This window comes from Salvelinus fontinalis, chromosome 12 (assembly GCF_029448725.1).
Source record: "Salvelinus fontinalis isolate EN_2023a chromosome 12, ASM2944872v1, whole genome shotgun sequence".
Taxonomy (NCBI): Eukaryota; Metazoa; Chordata; class Actinopteri; order Salmoniformes; family Salmonidae; genus Salvelinus; species Salvelinus fontinalis.
In genome coordinates, this window is record NC_074676.1 from 59,867,691 (window position 1) to 59,887,213 (window position 19,523).

Sequence of the window (19,523 nt, forward strand, 5' to 3'; positions counted from 1 at the left end):
CAATAGAGATCCTGGTCATGGTGCTACAGTATAATCAATAGAGGTCATGGTGCTACAGTATAATCAATAGAGAACCTGGTCATGGTGCTACAGTATAATCAATAGAGATCCTGGTCATGGTGCTACAGTATAATGAATAGAGATCCTGGTCATGGTGCTACAGTATAATCAATAGAGAACCTGGTCATGGTGCTACAGTATAATCAATAGAGAACCTGGTCATGGTGCTACAGTATAATCAATAGAGAACCTGGTCATGGTGCTACAGTATAATCAATAGAGGTCATGGTGCTACAGTATAATCAATAGAGGTCATGGTGCTACAGTATAATCAATAGAGATCCTGGTCATGGCGCTACAGTATAATCAATAGAGATCCTGGTCATGGCGCTACAGTATAATCAATAGAGATCCTGGTCATGGTGCTACAGTATAATCAATAGAGGTCATGGTGCTACAGTATAATCAATAGAGATCCTGGTCATGGTGCTACAGTATAATCAATAGAGAACCTGGTCATGGTGCTACAGTATAATCAATAGAGATCCTGGTCATGGTGCTACAGTATAATCAATAGAGAACCTGGTCATGGTGCTACAGTATAATCAATAGAGAACCTGGTCATGGTGCTACAGTATAATCAATAGAGGTCATGGTGCTACAGTATAATCAATAGAGAACCTGGTCATGGTGCTACAGTATAATCAATAGAGATCCTGGTCATGGTGCTACAGTATAATGAATAGAGATCCTGGTCATGGTGCTACAGTATAATCAATAGAGAACCTGGTCATGGTGCTACAGTATAATCAATAGAGATCCTGGTCATGGTGCTACAGTATAATCAATAGAGATCCTGGTCATGGTGCTACAGTATAATCAATAGAGATCCTGGTCATGGTGCTACAGTATAATCAATAGAGATCATGGTGCTACAGTATAATCAATAGAGATCCTGGTCATGGTGCTACAGTATAATCAATAGAGATCATGGTGCTACAGTATAATCAATAGAGATCCTGGTCATGGTGCTACTGTATAATCAATAGAGATCCTGGTCATGGTGCTACAGAATAATCAATAGAGATCCTGGTCATGGTGCTACATTATAATCAATAGAGATCCTGGTCATGGTGCTACAGTATAATCAATAGAGATCCTGGTCATGGTGCTACAGTATAATCAATAGAGATCCTGGTCATGGTGCTACAGTATAATCAATAGAGATCATGGTGCTACAGTATAATCAATAGAGATCATGGTGCTACAGTATAATCAATAGAGATCCTGGTCATGGTGCTACAGTATAATCAATAGAGATCCTGGTCATGGTGCTACAGTATAATCAATAGAGATCCTGGTCATGGTGCTACAGTATAATCAATAGAGATCATGGTGCTACAGTATAATCAATAGAGATCATGGTGCTACAGTATAATCAATAGAGATCCTGGTCATGGTGCTACAGTATAATCAATAGAGATCCTGGTCATGGTGCTACAGTATAATCAATAGAGATCATGGTGCTACAGTATAATCAATAGAGATCCTGGTCATGGTGCTACTGTATAATCAAAGTGAGGACCATCGGCAATCTGCTGTATTCTTATAGCCTATTGTAACCTGAAAGTCACGCCTTTCCTCACCCCGCCCGAAACTCCACCCTTAACACAGTTACCATTCAAAAACGAGCTGTTAATCAAAAAAGAATCACATTGCGACCTAAGAAAACAGACGAAATGGACATTGTTTTCATCAAACCAGCTTCTTTCTATGGTGCTACCCGTTCCAAGGTTAGGACTGTAACCACCAGCTTCTTTCTATGGCGCTACCTGTTCCAAGGTTAGGACTGTAACCACGAGAGGACTTGAAAATGAGCCAGAGCTGAGAGGATCACCAAAACTGAAGGTATTTTGGCTTCAAAGCATTTTATATTAAAACAAATCAAAGGTATGTAGCCTTTCAATGTGTAGGCATACTGCATAATTAACTCTAGTTGTGTACCTAAAATGTGAATGTGTTTTTGCAGAGCTTACAACCATGCCGACAACCATCCGTGGAGATCAGTGGACAAAGGGCTGGACAACCATCAGACAACCATCAGACAACCATCAGACAACCATCAGACAACCATCAGACAACCATCAGACAACCATCAGACAACCATCCGTGGAGATCAGTGGACAAAGGGCTGGACAACATCATACAACCATCAGACAACCATCAGACAACCATCAGACAACCATCAGACAACCATCAGACAATCATCAGACAATCATCAGACAACCATCAGACAACCATCAGACAACCATCAGACATTACATTTACATTTACATTTAAGTCATTTAGCAGACGCTCTTATCCAGAGCGACTTACAAATTGGTGCATTCACCTTATGACATCCAGTGGAACAGCCACTTTACAATAGTGCATCTAGATCTTTTAAGGGGGGGGGGGGGGGGGGGGGGGGGGGTGGGGCAGAAGGATTGCTTTATCCTAGGTATTCCTTGAAGAGGTGGGGTTTCAGGTGTCTCCGGAAGGTGGTGATTGACTCCGCTGTCCTGGCGTCGTGAGGGAGTTTGTTCCACCATTGGGGTGCCAGAGCAGCGAACAGTTTTGACTGGGCTGAGCGGGAACTGTACTTCCTCAGTGGTAGGGAGGCGAGCAGGCCAGAGGTGGATGAACGCAGTGCCCTTGTTTGGGTGTAGGGCCTGATCAGAGCCTGAAGGTACTGAGGTGCCGTTCCCCTCACAGCTCCGTAGGCAAGCACCATGGTCTTGTAGCGGATGCGAGCTTCAACTGGAAGCCAGTGGAGAGAGCGGAGGAGCGGGGTGACGTGAGAGAACTTGGGAAGGTTGAACACCAGCCGGGCTGCGGCGTTCTGGATGAGTTGTAGGGGTTTAATGGCACAGGCAGGGAGCCCAGCCAACAGCGAGTTGCAGTAATCCAGACGGGAGATGACAAGTGCCTGGGTTAGGACCTGCGCCGCTTCCTGTGTGAGGCAGGGTCGTACTCTGCGGATGTTGTAGAGCATGAACCTACAGGAACGGGCCACCGCCTTGATGTTGGTGGAGAACGACAGGGTGTTGTCCAGGATCACGCCAAGGTTCTTAGCGCTCTGGGAGGAGGACACAATGGAGTTGTCAACCGTGATGGCGAGATCATGGAACGGACAGTCCTTCCCCGGGAGGAAGAGCAGCTCCGTCTTGCCGAGGTTCAGCTTGAGGTGGTGATCCGTCATCCACACTGATATGTCTGCCAGACATGCAGAGATGCGATTCGCCACCTGGTCATCAGAAGGGGGAAAGGAGAAGATTAATTGTGTGTCGTCTGCATAGCAATGATAGGAGAGACCATGTGAGGTTATGACAGAGCCAAGTGACTTGGTGTATAGCGAGAATAGGAGAGGGCCTAGAACAGAGCCCTGGGGGACACCAGTGGTGAGAGCGCGTGGTGAGGAGACAGATTCTCGCCACGCCACCTGGTAGGAGCGACCTGTCAGGTAGGACGCAATCCAAGCGTGGGCCGCGCCGGAGATGCCCAACTCGGAGAGGGTGGAGAGGAGGATCTGATGGTTCACAGTATCGAAGGCAGCCGATAGGTCTAGAAGGATGAGAGCAGAGGAGAGAGAGTTAGCTTTAGCAGTGCGGAGCGCCTCCGTGATACAGAGAAGAGCAGTCTCAGTTGAGTGACTAGTCTTGAAACCTGACTGATTTGGATCAAGAAGGTCATTCTGAGAGAGATAGCAGGAGAGCTGGCCAAGGACGGCACGTTCAAGAGTTTTGGAGAGAAAAGAAAGAAGGGATACTGGTCTGTAGTTGTTGACATCGGAGGGATCGAGTGTAGGTTTTTTCAGAAGGGGTGCAACTCTCGCTCTCTTGAAGACGGAAGGGACGTAGCCAGCGGTCAAGGATGAGTTGATGAGCGAGGTGAGGTAAGGTAGAAGGTCTCCGGAAATGGTCTGGAGGAGAGAGGAGGGGATAGGGTCAAGCGGGCAGGTTGTTGGGCGGCCGGCCGTCACAAGACGCGAGATTTCATCTGGAGAGAGAGGGGAGAAAGAGGTCAAAGCACAGGGTTGGGCAGTGTGAGCAGAACCAGCGGTGTCGTTTGACTTAGCAAACGAGGATCGGATGTCGTCGACCTTCTTTTCAAAATGGTTGACGAAGTCGTCTGCAGAGAGGGAGGAGGGGGGGGGAGGGGGAGGAGGATTCAGGAGGGAGGAGAAGGTGGCAAAGAGCTTCCTAGGGTTAGAGGCAGATGCTTGGAATTTAGAGTGGTAGAAAGTGGCTTTAGCAGCAGAGACAGAAGAGGAAAATGTAGAGAGGAGGGAGTGAAAGGATGCCAGGTCCGCAGGGAGGCGAGTTTTCCTCCATTTCCGCTCGGCTGCCCGGAGCCCTGTTCTGTGAGCTCGCAATGAGTCGTCGAGCCACGGAGCGGGAGGGGAGGACCGAGCCGGCCTGGAGGATAGGGGACATAGAGAGTCAAAGGATGCAGAAAGGGAGGAGAGGAGGGTTGAGGAGGCAGAATCAGGAGATAGGTTGGAGAAGGTTTGGGCAGAGGGAAGAGATGATAGGATGGAAGAGGAGAGAGTAGCGGGGGAGAGAGAGCGGAGGTTGGGACGGCGCGATACCATCCGAGTAGGGGCAGTGTGGGAAGTGTTGGATGAGAGCGAGAGGGAAAAGGATACAAGGTAGTGGTCGGAGACTTGGAGGGGAGTTGCAATGAGGTTAGTGGAAGAACAGCATCTAGTAAAGATGAGGTCAAGCGTATTGCCAGCCTTGTGAGTAGGGGGGGAAGGTGAGAGGGTGAGGTCAAAAGAGGAGAGGAGTGGGAAGAAGGAGGCAGAGAGGAATGAGTCAAAGGTAGACATGGGGAGGTTAAAGTCACCCAGAACTGTGAGAGGTGAGCCGTCCTCAGGAAAGGAGCTTATCAAGGCATCAAGCTCATTGATGAACTCTCCAAGGGAACCTGGAGGGCGATAAATGATAAGGATGTTAAGCTTGAAAGGGCTGGTAACTGTGACAGCATGGAATTCAAAGGAGGCGATAGACAGATGGGTAAGGGGAGAAAGAGAGAATGACCACTTGGGAGAGATGAGGATCCCGGTGCCACCACCCCGCTGACCAGAAGGTCTCGGGGTGTGCGAGAACACATGGGCAGACGAAGAGAGAGCAGTAGGAGTAGCAGTGTTATCTGTGGTGAGCCATGTTTCCGTCAGTGCCAGGAAGTCGAGGGACTGGAGGGACGCATAGGCTGAGATGAGCTCTGCCTTGTTGGCCGCAGATCGGCAGTTCCAGAGGCCACCGGAGACCTGGAACTCCACGTGGGTCGTGCGGGCTGGGACCACCAGGTTAGGGTGGGCGCGGCCACGCGGTGTGAAGCGTTTGTATGGTCTGTGCAGAGAGGAGAGAACAGGGATAGACAGACACATGGTTGACAGGCTACAGAAGAGGCTACGCTAATGCAATGGAGATTAGAATGACAAGTGGGCTACACGTCTCGAATGTTCAGAAAGTTAAGCTTACGTTGCAAAAAGATAAAAATAAAATACAAGATCTTATTGACTAAAATGATATAGTACTGCTGGCTGGTGAAGTAGCCTGGCTAGCAGTGGCTACGTTGTTGAAAGTGAAGCTGGCTAGGTAACCTCGACAATTTCACTAAATTTCTCTAAACTACACAATTATCATGGATACAAGGACAGCAAAGACAACTAGCTAACACTACGCTAATCAAGTCGTCCCGTTGTAGTGTAAGTTTCTACAGTGCTGCTATTCGGTAGAAGTTGGCTAGCTAGCAGTGTTGGCTAGGTAGGAGGACGGCAGCGCGGCAGGCGAAAAATAGCTGGCTAGCTAACCGATAATTACTCAAAGCTACACAATTATCTTAGATAAAAAGATAGCAAAGAAAACTATGTAGCTAGCTAACACTACACAAGTCAAGTCGTTCCGTTGTAATGTAATCGTTTCTACCGTGCTGCTAATCGGTGGCTAGCTGGCTAGTTAGCAGGGTTGACTACGTTACGTTACGTTAGGGCGAGAATACCTGGCTAGCGAACCTCAGCGAACCTTGATAACTACACAAGTATCACCGATACAAAGACGGCTATGGAGCCAGCTAAGTAGCTAGCTAAGATCGAACAAATACAAATCAAAGATAGCAAAGACAACTGTGTAGTCAGCCAACACTACACTGATCAAGTCGTTCCGTTGTAATGCACTCGTTTCTACAATGCACTCGTTTCTGACAACCATCAGACAACCATCAGACAACCATCAGACAACCATCCGTGGAGATCAGTGGACAAAGGGCTGGACAACCATCAGACAACCATCAGACAACCATCAGACAACCATCAGACAACCATCAGACAACCATCAGACAACCATCAGACAACCATCAGACAACCATCAGACAACCATCCGTGGAGATCAGTGGACAAAGGGCTGGACAACCATCAGACAACCATCAGACAACCATCCGTGGAGATCAGTGGACAAAGGGCTGGACAACATCATACAACCATCAGACAACCATCAGACAACCATCAGACAACCATCAGACAACCATCAGACAACCATCAGACAACCATCAGACAACCATCAGACAACCATCAGACAACCATCAGACAACCATCAGACAACCATCCGTGGAGATCAGTGGACAAAGGGCTGGACAACCATCAGACAACCATCAGACAACCATCCGTGGAGATCAGTGGACAAAGGGCTGGACACCATCATACAACCATCAGACAACCATCAGACAACCATCAGACAACCATCAGACAACCATCAGACAACCCTCAGACAACCCTCAGACAACCCTCAGACAACCATCAGACAACCATCAGATAACCATCAGACAACCATCAGACAACCATCAGATAACCATCCGTGGAGATCCGTGGACAACGGGCCACACCGAAGAAACACGTGGTTGCCAAGAAAGCGGTTTGTGAAGCTAGATTCTTAACATGTGTACAGCATTTGTGTGTTGGAGTCACTTTCAATTCTTAATTGATCTACTGTTTCTATCATAGGCCACTGTAATCGATGGGGGCGGTACCATTCTGCTCATCTGAAGGTGCTCACGGATCAGATTCAAACTTTGAAGACTGATATGAAGTCATTGATGGCAGACCAGCAGATGGAGAAATGTACTGCTGATGCATTGGTCCAGAGCCAGGGGGTATTGGCGGAGAGTCGGGTGGAGAATGACCCATTGAAAAGGGAGAGGAACCAGATGGAGTCAGAATCCATGCCAGGCACACCTGTGAGCTCTGGAACTCCCCCTCCGGCAGGCGGAGTCAACATACCTGGCGGGTTCGTCAGGTCGTCGGTTCACCCTGACATTTCTATTCCTCCTCTGGCAACAGAACTTGACCAACTGCTCACCAGGCACAGCAAGGGCCTCCCGGACCGTTATGCAGTTCTGCTATTCCAAGGTTCTGTAACCGAAGAGAGATACCACGAGTGGGCACAGAATACCAACTGGGATGGATCCCGAGGCAAATGTGGCTTACCAGTGAACCTCCGTGTGTTCATCAATAATACGGTGTCTCAGAAGATACCGTCCATGACTGATGCATCTCCAAAAAGCATTAAAGACCGAGTTAATGAGTACTTGAGGTCACAGATAGTCTGGTCATGGGCTGCTCTCCCTTATGTAAGGAATTAGGCACTTTCCCATGTTTACTACAGTATGTACTGGAGGCTATGTTTACTTGTCAGACTGCACAGTAGCCTAATAAACAAATGCAGGTGGCTTATCTTCAAAATGCTTTATTATCCAAATGTAAAGCATATACTGTACAGTACTGTATTTCTTCATCAGCATCTTTATGCTTTCGTTAATAAAATGATGACAAAAATACTATTTCAAAATGTCCATAATGAATTACTTGTTCAAATAAGCCACGATATTCTTGAGATGTTGACTGACTATAAGCAAGTGTCTGCTTTTTTGCCCTTTTCTCGCTCGCTCTATGTTAAATGAAAACGAAATCTCCAAAATATCGTTACTTTTTAAACAAAGTGATTATTATAAATTAATTTAGAAAGATATTCTCACAGGGGCTTTTATATCAAACGGAAAATGCCCCTTAGATATTAATTTTAGAGTCCTCCAATCCTCTAAATTGAATTTGACGGAGAGTCACACCATTTAAAACATATTTTCTTGAAATACTGTAGGCCCATAGGTGAAATGAGTCTCACTAGTGTTGAGTAATGTCTAATTCTGTAGTAGACTTCATTACTATGTTGTGAAGACATCACAACTATGAAATAACACATGGAATCACATACAGCGCCATATTTTCCATTCTATCAAACTGAGGGTTTTTAGTTTTTCATGGAACAAAAACACCATAATATTAATCTAATTATTTAAGCAAGTACCAGTCAAAAGTTTGGACACCTACTCATTCCAGGTTTTTCTTTATTTTTGACTATTTTCTACATTGTAGAATAATAGCAAAGACATCACAACTATGGAATCGGTTAAGAACAAATTCTTATTTACAAGGACAGCCTGCTCCTCTTCCTCCCCAACGGGGATTTGAACCCCCGTCTCCCACTTACCCCACATTCTGTAGCGCAGACATGGCCTGCTCTCCCTTATGGAAGGAATTGGGCACTTTCCCATGTTTACTACAGTATTTATTGTAGCCTAATAAACAAACACATTTTGTTAATAAAATAATCATCAAAAAATACTCTTTCAAAATACAGATGTTATGGATCCATAACGAATTTCTATGGGAATAAATATCACTGAGTTTACAGAAATATTGGAACAAAGTTGTCTAAGGCAAACAATTTATTATCCTCCGATCCTGTAGCCTACTCACTGCTGGTGACACACTTCTGTCTATGGTGCCCCTCTTCCCAGCCAGGGGGGGGGGGGGGGTTGTATATGGTATTATTCAGTGTTAGCACCCCCCCAACGCTTCTACATCTTTTGTTTTCCAGTAACTGACCCTGGCCACCTGTCAAATGTGTTGTTATTCAAATATCTGCCTTGTCATGCCCAGCTACGAAATATGGGTCATCTAAATTTGAAATAGAACCTCTTTCTGTGAAATGCAGACTGTGGAGAAACGTCAATGATGCAGAGAAACAAACAGCATGTTGTGGACATAAGGGGCCATAATCTACATGGTCCCATTCTGGGTCAAATCCCTAGAATCAGAGGGGATTGAATTCAAACTGAAATCCCTGCCTGCCTTTTAATCTGGCTGTGTATACAATAACACAATAACACAGTACAATAGACAATACCTTGGACCAGTTACAATATGTGGATGATTTCATCTTAATACCATGACTTTCTACAGATCCTAATGTTTTGAAAGTCTTGTAACTGAACTTCATACTCCTGAAGTTTACAGGGTAACACTCAAATGCCCCAGAAAGCATGTAACCTACTGTATCATCAATACCATAGCACGACCAGAATTATTACAGGAAGCTCAGTAACAGCACTTTGAGTAAGCATACATTCTTCTTCTGGGCTTTTCTTGCTTGCTTAAGTGCGTGCATGGCACACCTATCATTTTATATTACTGTACTTCCAAAGCTCTGTAGCAGTAGCGACAGCCTAGCCTGGTTATATACAGCTCTGTAGCGGTAGCGTCAGGCTAGCCTGGTTATATACAGCTCTGTAGCAGTAGCGTCAGGCTAGCCTGGTTATATACAGCTCTGTAGCAGTAGCGTCAGGCTAGCCTGGTTATATACAGCTCTGTAGCAGTAGCGTCAGGCTAGCCTGGTTATATACAGCTCTGTAGCAGTAGCGTCAGGCTAGCCTGGTTATATACAGCTCTGTAGCAGTAGCGTCAGGCTAGCCTGGTTATATACAGCTCTGTAGCAGTAGCGTCAGGCTAGCCTGGTTATATACAGCTCTGTAGCAGTAGCGTCAGGCTAGCCTGGTTATATACAGCTCTGTAGCAGTAGCGTCAGGCTAGCCTGGTTATATACAGCTCTGTAGCAGTAGCGTCAGGCTAGCCTGGTTATATACAGCTCTGTAGCAGTAGCGTCAGGCTAGCCTGGTTATATACAGCTCTGTAGCAGTAGCGTCAGGCTAGCCTGGTTATATACAGCTCTGTAGCAGTAGCGTCAGGCTAGCCTGGTTATATACAGCTCTGTAGCAGTAGCGACAGGCTAGCCTGGTTATATACAGCTCTGTAGCAGTAGCGACAGGCTAGCCTGGTTATATACAGCTCTGTAGCAGTAGCGTCAGGCTACCCTGGTTATATACAGCTCTGTAGCAGTAGCGTCAGGCTACCCTGGTTATATACAGCTCTGTAGCAGTAGCGTCAGGCTAGCCTGGTTATATACAGCTCTGTAGCAGTAGCGTCTGGCTAGCCTGGTTATATACAGCTCTGTAGCAGTAGCGCCAGGCTAGCCTGGTTATATACAGCTCTGTAGCAGTAGCGTCAGGCTAGCCTGGTTATATACAGCTCTCTAGCAGTAGCGTCAGGCTAGCCTGGTTATATACAGCTCTGTAGCAGTAGCGTCAGGCTAGCCTGGTTATATACAGCTCTGTAGCAGTAGCGTCAGGCTAGCCTGGTTATATACAGCTCTGTAGCAGTAGCGTCAGGCTAGCCTGGTTATATACAGCTCTGTAGCAGTAGCGTCTGGCTAGCCTGGTTATATACAGCTCTGTAGCAGTAGCGCCAGGCTAGCCTGGTTATATACAGCTCTGTAGCAGTAGCGCCAGGCTAGCCTGGTTATATACAGCTCTGTAGCAGTAGCGTCAGGCTAGCCTGGTTATATACAGCTCTCTAGCAGTAGCGTCAGGCTAGCCTGGTTATATACAGCTCTGTAGCAGTAGCGTCAGGCTAGCCTGGTTATATACAGCTCTGTAGCAGTAGCGTCAGGCTAGCCTGGTTATATACAGCTCTGTAGCAGTAGCGTCAGGCCAGCCTGGTTATATACAGCTCTGTAGCAGTAGCGACAGGCTAGCCTGGATATGTACAGCTCTGTAGCAGTAGCGTCAGGCTAGCCTGGATATATACAGCTCTGTAGCAGTAGCGTCAGACTAGCCTGGTTATATACAGCTCTGTAGCAGAAGCGTCAGGCTAGCCTGGTTATATACAGCTCTGTAGCAGTAGTGACAGGCTAGCCTGGTTATATACAGCTCTGTAGCAGTAGCGTCAGGCTAGCCTGGTTATATACAGCTCTGTAGCAGTAGCGTCAGGCTACCCTGGTTATATACAGCTCTGTAGCAGTAGCGTCAGGCTACCCTGGTTATATACAGCTCTGTAGCAGTAGCGTCAGGCTACCCTGGTTATATACAGCTCTGTAGCAGTAGCGTCAGGCTACCCTGGTTATATACAGCTCTGTAGCAGTAGCGTCAGGCTAGCCTGGTTATATACAGCTCTGTAGCAGTAGCGTCAGGCTAGCCTGGTTATATACAGCTCTGTAGCAGTAGCGTCAGGCTAGCCTGGTTATATACAGCTCTGTAGCAGTAGCGTCAGGCTAGCCTGGTTATATACAGCTCTGTAGCAGTAGCGTCAGGCTAGCCTGGTTATATACAGCTTTGTAGCAGTAGCGACAGGCTAGCCTGGTTATGTGATGTGGGTTAGGGTTAGGGTCGTGTGGATGTGATTTAGCTGGTAGACCAGGTGGATGTGATTTAGCCGGTGGACCAGGTCGTGTGGATGTGATTTAGCTGGTAGACCAGGTCGTGTGGATGTGATTTAGCTGGTAGACCAGGTCGTGTGGATGTGATTTAGCTGGTAGACCAGGTCGTGTGGATGTGATTTAGCTGGTAGACCAGGTCGTGTGGATGTGATTTAGCTGGTAGACCAGGTCGTGTGGATGTGATTTAGCTGGTAGACCCGGTCGTGTGGATGTGATTTAGCTGGTAGACCGTGTGGATGTGATTTAGCTGGTAGACCAGGTCGTGTGCATGTGATTTAGCTGGTAGACCAGGTCGTGTGGATGTGATTTAGCTGGTAGACCAGGTCGTGTGGATGTGATTTAGCTGGTAGACCAGGTCGTGTGGATGTGATTTAGCCGGTAGACCAGGTGGATGTGATTTAGCTGGTAGACCAGGTCGTGTGGATGTGATTTAGCTGGTAGACCAGGTGGATGTGATTTAGCTGGTAGACCAGGTCGTGTGGATGTGATTTAGCTGGTAGACCCGGTCGTGTGGATGTGATTTAGCTGGTAGACCAGGTCGTGTGGATGTGATTTAGCCGGTAGACCAGGTCGTGTGGATGTGATTTAGCTGGTAGACCAGGTGGATGTGATTTAGCCGGTGGACCAGGTCGTGTGGATGTGATTTAGCTGGTAGACCAGGTCGTGTGGATGTGATTTAGCTGGTAGACCAGGTCGTGTGGATGTGATTTAGCTGGTAGACCAGGTCGTGTGGATGTGATTTAGCTGGTAGACCAGGTCGTGTGGATGTGATTTAGCTGGTAGACCAGGTCGTGTGGATGTGATTTAGCCGGTAGACCAGGTGGATGTGATTTAGCTGGTAGACCAGGTCGTGTGGATGTGATTTAGCTGGTAGACCAGGTGGATGTGATTTAGCTGGTAGACCAGGTCGTGTGGATGTGATTTAGCTGGTAGACCCGGTCGTGTGGATGTGATTTAGCTGGTAGACCAGGTGGATGTGATTTAGCCGGTGGACCAGGTCGTGTGGATGTGATTTAGCTGGTAGACCAGGTCGTGTGGATGTGATTTAGCTGGTAGACCAGGTCGTGTGGATGTGATTTAGCTGGTAGACCAGGTCGTGTGGATGTGATTTAGCTGGTAGACCAGGTCGTGTGGATGTGATTTAGCTGGTAGACCAGGTCGTGTGGATGTGATTTAGCTGGTAGACCCGGTCGTGTGGATGTGATTTAGCTGGTAGACCGTGTGGATGTGATTTAGCTGGTAGACCAGGTCGTGTGCATGTGATTTAGCTGGTAGACCAGGTCGTGTGGATGTGATTTAGCTGGTAGACCAGGTCGTGTGGATGTGATTTAGCTGGTAGACCAGGTCGTGTGGATGTGATTTAGCCGGTAGACCAGGTGGATGTGATTTAGCTGGTAGACCAGGTCGTGTGGATGTGATTTAGCTGGTAGACCAGGTGGATGTGATTTAGCTGGTAGACCAGGTCGTGTGGATGTGATTTAGCTGGTAGACCCGGTCGTGTGGATGTGATTTAGCTGGTAGACCAGGTCGTGTGGATGTGATTTAGCCGGTAGACCAGGTCGTGTGGATGTGATTTAGCTGGTAGACCCGGTCGTGTGGATGTGATTTAGCTGGTAGACCCGGTCGTGTGGATGTGATTTAGCTGGTAGACCAGGTCGTGTGGATGTGATTTAGCTGGTAGACCAGGTGGATGTGATTTAGCCCGGTAGACCAGGTCGTGTGCATGTGATTTAGCTGTTAGACCAGGTCGTGTGCATGTGATTTAGCTGGTAGACCAGGTCGTGTGGATGTGATTTAGCTGGTAGACCAGGTCGTGTGGATGTGATTTAGCTGGTAGACCAGGTCGTGTGCATGTGATTTAGCTGGTAGACCAGGTCGTGTGGATGTGATTTAGCTGGTAGACCAGGTCGTGTGGATGTGATTTAGCTGGTAGACCAGGTGGATGTGATTTAGCTGGTAGACCAGGTCGTGTGGATGTGATTTAGCCGGTAGACCGGGTCGTGTGGATGTGATTTAGCCGGTAGACCAGGTCGTGTGGATGTGATTTAGCTGGTAGACCGGGTCGTGTGGATGTGATTTAGCTGGTAGACCAGGTCGTGTGGATGTGATTTAGCTGGTAGACCCGGTCGTGTGGATGTGATTTAGCTGGTAGACCCGGTCGTGTGGATGTGATTTAGCTGGTAGACCAGGTCGTGTGGATGTGATTTAGCTGGTAGACCCGGTCGTGTGGATGTGATTTAGCTGGTAGACCAGGTCGTGTGGATGTGATTTAGCTGGTAGACCAGGTCGTGTGGATGTGATTTAGCTGGTAGACCCGGTCGTGTGGATGCTATTTAGCTGGTAGACCAGGTCGTGTGGATGTGATTTAGCCGGTAGACCCGGTCGTGTGCATGTGATTTAGCTGGTAGACCCGGTCGTGTGGATGTGATTTAGCTGGTAGACCAGGTCGTGTGGATGTGATTTAGCTGGTAGACCCGGTCGTGTGGATGTGATTTAGCTGGTAGACCAGGTCGTGTGGATGTGATTTAGCTGGTAGACCAGGTCGTGTGGATGTGATTTAGCTGGTAGACCCGGTCGTGTGGATGCTATTTAGCTGGTAGACCAGGTCGTGTGGATGTGATTTAGCCGGTAGACCCGGTCGTGTGCATGTGATTTAGCTGGTAGACCAGGTCGTGTGGATGGGATTTAGCTGGTAGACCAGGTCGTGTGGATGTGATTTAGCTGGTAGACCAGGTCGTGTGGATGTGATTTAGCTGGTAGACCAGGTCGTGTGGATGTGATTTAGCTGGTAGACCCGGTCGTGTGCATGTGATTTAGCTTGTAGACCCGGTCGTGTGGATGTGATTTAGCTGGTAGACCAGGTCGTGTGGATGTGATTTAGCTGGTAGACCAGGTCGTGTGGATGTGATTTAGCTGGTAGACCAGGTGGATGTGATTTAGCCGGTAGACCAGGTCGTGTGGATGTGATTTAGCTGGTAGACCAGGTGGATGTGATTTAGCTGGTAGACCAGGTCGTGTGGATGTGATTTAGCCGGTAGACCGGGTCGTGTGGATGTGATTTAGCCGGTAGACCAGGTCGTGTGGATGTGATTTAGCTGGTAGACCGGGTCGTGTGGATGTGATTTAGCTGGTAGACCGGGTCGTGTGGATGTGATTTAGCTGGTAGACCAGGTCGTGTGGATGTGATTTAGCTGGTAGACCCGGTCGTGTGGATGTTATTTAGCTGGTAGACCCGGTCGTGTGGATGTGATTGAGCTGGTAGACCAGGTCGTGTGGATGTGATTTAGCTGGTAGACCCGGTCGTGTGGATGTGATTTAGCTGGTAGACCAGGTCGTGTGGATGTGATTTAGCTGGTAGACCAGGTCGTGTGGATGTGATTTAGCTGGTAGACCCGGTCGTGTGGATGCTATTTAGCTGGTAGACCAGGTCGTGTGGATGTGATTTAGCCGGTAGACCCGGTCGTGTGCATGTGATTTAGCTGGTAGACCAGGTCGTGTGGATGTGATTTAGCTGGTAGACCAGGTCGTGTGGATGTGATTTAGCTGGTAGACCAGGTCGTGTGGATGTGATTTAGCTGGTAGACCAGGTCGTGTGGATGTGATTTAGCTGGTAGACCCGGTCGTGTGGATGTGATTTAGCTGGTAGACCCGGTCGTGTGGATGTGATTTAGCTGGTAGACCAGGTCGTGTGGATGGGATTTAGCTGGTAGACCAGGTCGTGTGGATGTGATTTAGCTGGTAGACCAGGTGGATGTGATTTAGCCGGTAGACCAGGTCGTGTGGATGTGATTTAGCTGGTAGACCAGGTCGTGTGGATGTGATTTAGCTGGTAGACCAGGTCGTGTGGACGCGATTTAGCTGGTAGACCGAGTTCATTTCATTCTCTGGTAGTCCTTATGTTCACAGAACTCATGGAGCGTTTCACCTCAGATTGGTTTCATACAGATCATTCGGAACCCTGCTCTGCCTAAACACCACCCATTCTCCTGTTCTCATGCATCTCGCTCCTCTCCCCCCTCCACAGCGGTATCAGATCTGGATGTAGAGTGTAAGTTATCAGACCACTACGTGTCTCCATGGCTCCTCCAGAGGAATGTGTTCCTGCCCTCCACCAGACCACCATGTCTCCAGGAGCTGCACCACACCGCAGAGCAGAGCCTTCGGGCCAGGCACAGAGGTACACGCACACGACAACACCCCCGACACGCGACAACACCCCCGACACGCGACAGCACCCCCGACACGCGACAGCACCCCCGACACGCGACAGCACCCCCGACACACGACAGCACCCCCGACACGCGACAGCACCCCCGACACGCGACAGCACCCCCGACACGCGACAGCACCCCCGACACGCGACAGCACCCCCGACACGCGACAGCACCCCCGACACGCGACAGCACCCCCGACACGCGACAGCACCCCCGACACGCGACAGCACCCCCGACACGCGACAGCACCCCCGACACGCGACAGCACCCCCGACACGCGACAGCACCCCCGACACGCGACAGCACCCCCGACACGCGACAGCACCCCCGACACGCGACAGCACCCCCGACACGCGACAGCACCCCCGACACGCGACAGCACCCCCGACACGCGACAGCACCCCCAACACGCGACAGCACCCCCGACACGCGACAGCACCCCCGACACGCGACAGCACCCCCGACACGCGACAGCACCCCCGACACGCGACAGCACCCCCGACACGCGACAGCACCCCCGACACGCGACAGCACCCCCAACACACGACAGCACCCCCGACACGCGACAGCACCCCCGACACGCGACAGCACCCCCGACACGCGACAGCACCCCCGACACGCGACAGCACCCCCGACACGCGACAGCACCCCCGACACACGACAACACCCCCGACACGCGACAGCACCCCCGACACGCGACAGCACCCCCAACACACGACAACACCCCCGACATACGACAGTAGATATAGTACAGTAGATATAGTACAGTAGTATGGTGACAGTAGTATGGTGACAGTAGATATAGTACAGTAGTATGGTGACAGTAGATATAGTACAGTAGATATAGTACAGTAGTATGGTGACAGTAGATATAGTACAGTAGATATAGTACAGTAGTATGGTGACAGTAGATATAGTACAGTAGATATAGTACAGTAGTATGGTGACAGTAGATATAGTACAGTAGTATGGTGACAGTAGATATAGTACAGTAGTATGGTGGCAGTATATATAGTACAGTAGTATGGTGACAGTAGATATAGTACAGTAGATATAGTACAGTAGATATAGTACAGTAGTATGGTGACAGTAGATATAGTACAGTAGATATAGTACAGTAGTATGGTGACAGTAGATATAGTACAGTAGATATAGTACAGTAGTATGGTGACAGTAGATATAGTACAGTAGTATGGTGACAGTAGATATAGTACAGTAGATATAGTACAGTAGATATAGTACAGTAGATATAGTACAGTAGATATAGTACAGTAGATATAGTACAGTAGATATAGTACAGTAGTATGGTGACAGTAGATATAGTACAGTAGATATAGTACAGTAGTATGGTGACAGTAGATATAGTACAGTAGTATGGTGACAGTAGATATAGTACAGTAGTATGGTGACAGTAGATATAGTACAGTAGATATAGTACAGTAGATATAGTACAGTAGATATAGTACAGTAGATATAGTACAGTAGATATAGTACAGTAGATATAGTACAGTAGTATGGTGACAGTAGATATAGTACAGTAGATATAGTACAGTAGTATGGTGACAGTAGATATAGTACAGTAGATATAGTACAGTAGATATAGTACAGTAGTATGGTGACAGTAGATATAGTACAGTAGATATAGTACAGTAGTATGGTGACAGTAGATATAGTACAGTAGTGTGGTGACAGTAGATATAGTACAGTAGATATAGTACAGTAGTATGGTGACAGTAGATATAGTACAGTAGATATAGTACAGTAGATATAGTACAGTAGATATAGTACAGTAGATATAGTACAGTAGTATGGTGACAGTAGTATGGTGACAGTAGATATAGTACAGTAGATATAGTACAGTAGATATAGTACAGTAGATATAGTACAGTAGATATAGTACAGTAGATATAGTACAGTAGATATAGTACAGTAGTATGGTGACAGTAGATATAGTACAGTAGATATAGTACAGTAGATATAGTGCAGTAGTATGGTGACAGTAGATATAGTACAGTAGATATAGTACAGTAGTATGGTGACCGTAGATATAGTACAGTAGTATGGTGACAGTAGATATAGTACAGTAGATATAGTACAGTAGTATGGTGACAGTATATATAGTACAGTAGTATGGTGGCAGTATATATAGTACAGTAGTATGGTGACAGTAGATATAGTACAGTAGATATAGTACAGTAGATATAGTACAGTAGATATAGTACAGTAGATATAGTACAGTAGTATGGTGACAGTAGATATAGTACAATAGATATAGTACAGTAGATATAGTACAGTAGATATAGTACAGTAGATATAGTACAGTAGATATAGTACAGTAGTATGGTGACAGTAGATATAGTACAGTAGATATAGTACAGTAGATATAGTACAGTAGATATAGTACAGTAGTATGGTGACAGTAGATATAGTACAGTAGATATAGTACAGTAGATATAGTACAGTAGTATGGTGACAGTAGATATAGTACAGTAGATATAGTACAGTAGATATAGTACAGTAGATATAGTACAGTAGTATGGTGACAGTAGATATAGTACAGTAGTATGGTGACAGTAGATATAGTACAGTAGATATAGTACAGTAGATATAGTACAGTAGATATAGTACAGTAGTATGGTGACAGTAGATATAGTACAGTAGATATAGTACAGTAGATATAGTACAGTAGATATAGTACAGTAGATATAGTACAGTAGATATAGTACAGTAGTATGGTGACAGTAGATATAGTACAGTAGATATAGTACAGTAGATATAGTACAGTAGATATAGTACAGTAGTATGGTGACAGTAGATATAGTACAGTAGATATAGTACAGTAGATATAGTACAGTAGATATAGTACAGTAGATATAGTACAGTAGTGTGGTGACAGTAGATATAGTACAGTAGATATAGTACAGTAGATATAGTACAGTAGATATAGTACAGTAGTGTGGTGACAGTAGATATAGTACAGTAGATATAGTACAGTAGATAGGTACATTGGTCATTGGCCTTTTTTGCAATTATTTTCCATTGGACAAAAGATGTAACCCACAAATGTTTGCTTAGGTTTTTTTTGCCAAACTAACAATGTCTTACTGTATTTAAATTATTTTATTTGATTTCAACTAACTTATGTTTTAATTCAATTATTCAGTAGTATGGTGACAGTAGATATAGTACAGTAGTATGGTGACAGTAGATATAGTACAGTAGTATGGTGACAGTAGATATTTTACAGTAGTATGGTGACAGTAGATATAGTACAGTAGATATAGTACAGTAGATATAGTACAGTAGATATAGTACAGTAGATATAGTGCAGTAGTATGGTGACAGTAGATATAGTACAGTAGATATAGTACAGTAGTATGGTGACAGTAGATATAGTACAGTAGTATGGTGACAGTAGATATAGTACAGTAGATATAGTACAGTAGATATAGTACAGTAGATATAGTACAGTAGATATAGTACAGTAGTATGGTGACAGTAGATATAGTACAGTAGATATAGTACAGTAGTATGATGACAGTAGATATAGTACAGTAGTATGGTGACAGTAGATATAGTACAGTAGATATAGTACAGTAGATATAGTACAGTAGATATAGTACAGTAGATATAGTACAGTAGTATGGTGACAGTAGATATA

At 46.6% G+C, this 19,523-nt stretch overlaps 1 protein-coding gene across 1 annotated transcript in view; it reads left to right on the forward strand.

Annotated features, from left to right (window-relative positions):
• The window catches only part of LOC129867661 (actin remodeling regulator NHS-like), a 162,452-nt gene that overhangs the window by 25,285 nt on the left and 117,644 nt on the right, over window positions 1-19,523 (forward strand). Inside the window, exon 2 of the mRNA XM_055941237.1 lies at window positions 15,673-15,825. Within this exon, the coding sequence (XP_055797212.1) occupies window positions 15,673-15,825 (153 nt within the window). The remainder of the gene's footprint in view (window positions 1-15,672; window positions 15,826-19,523) is intronic.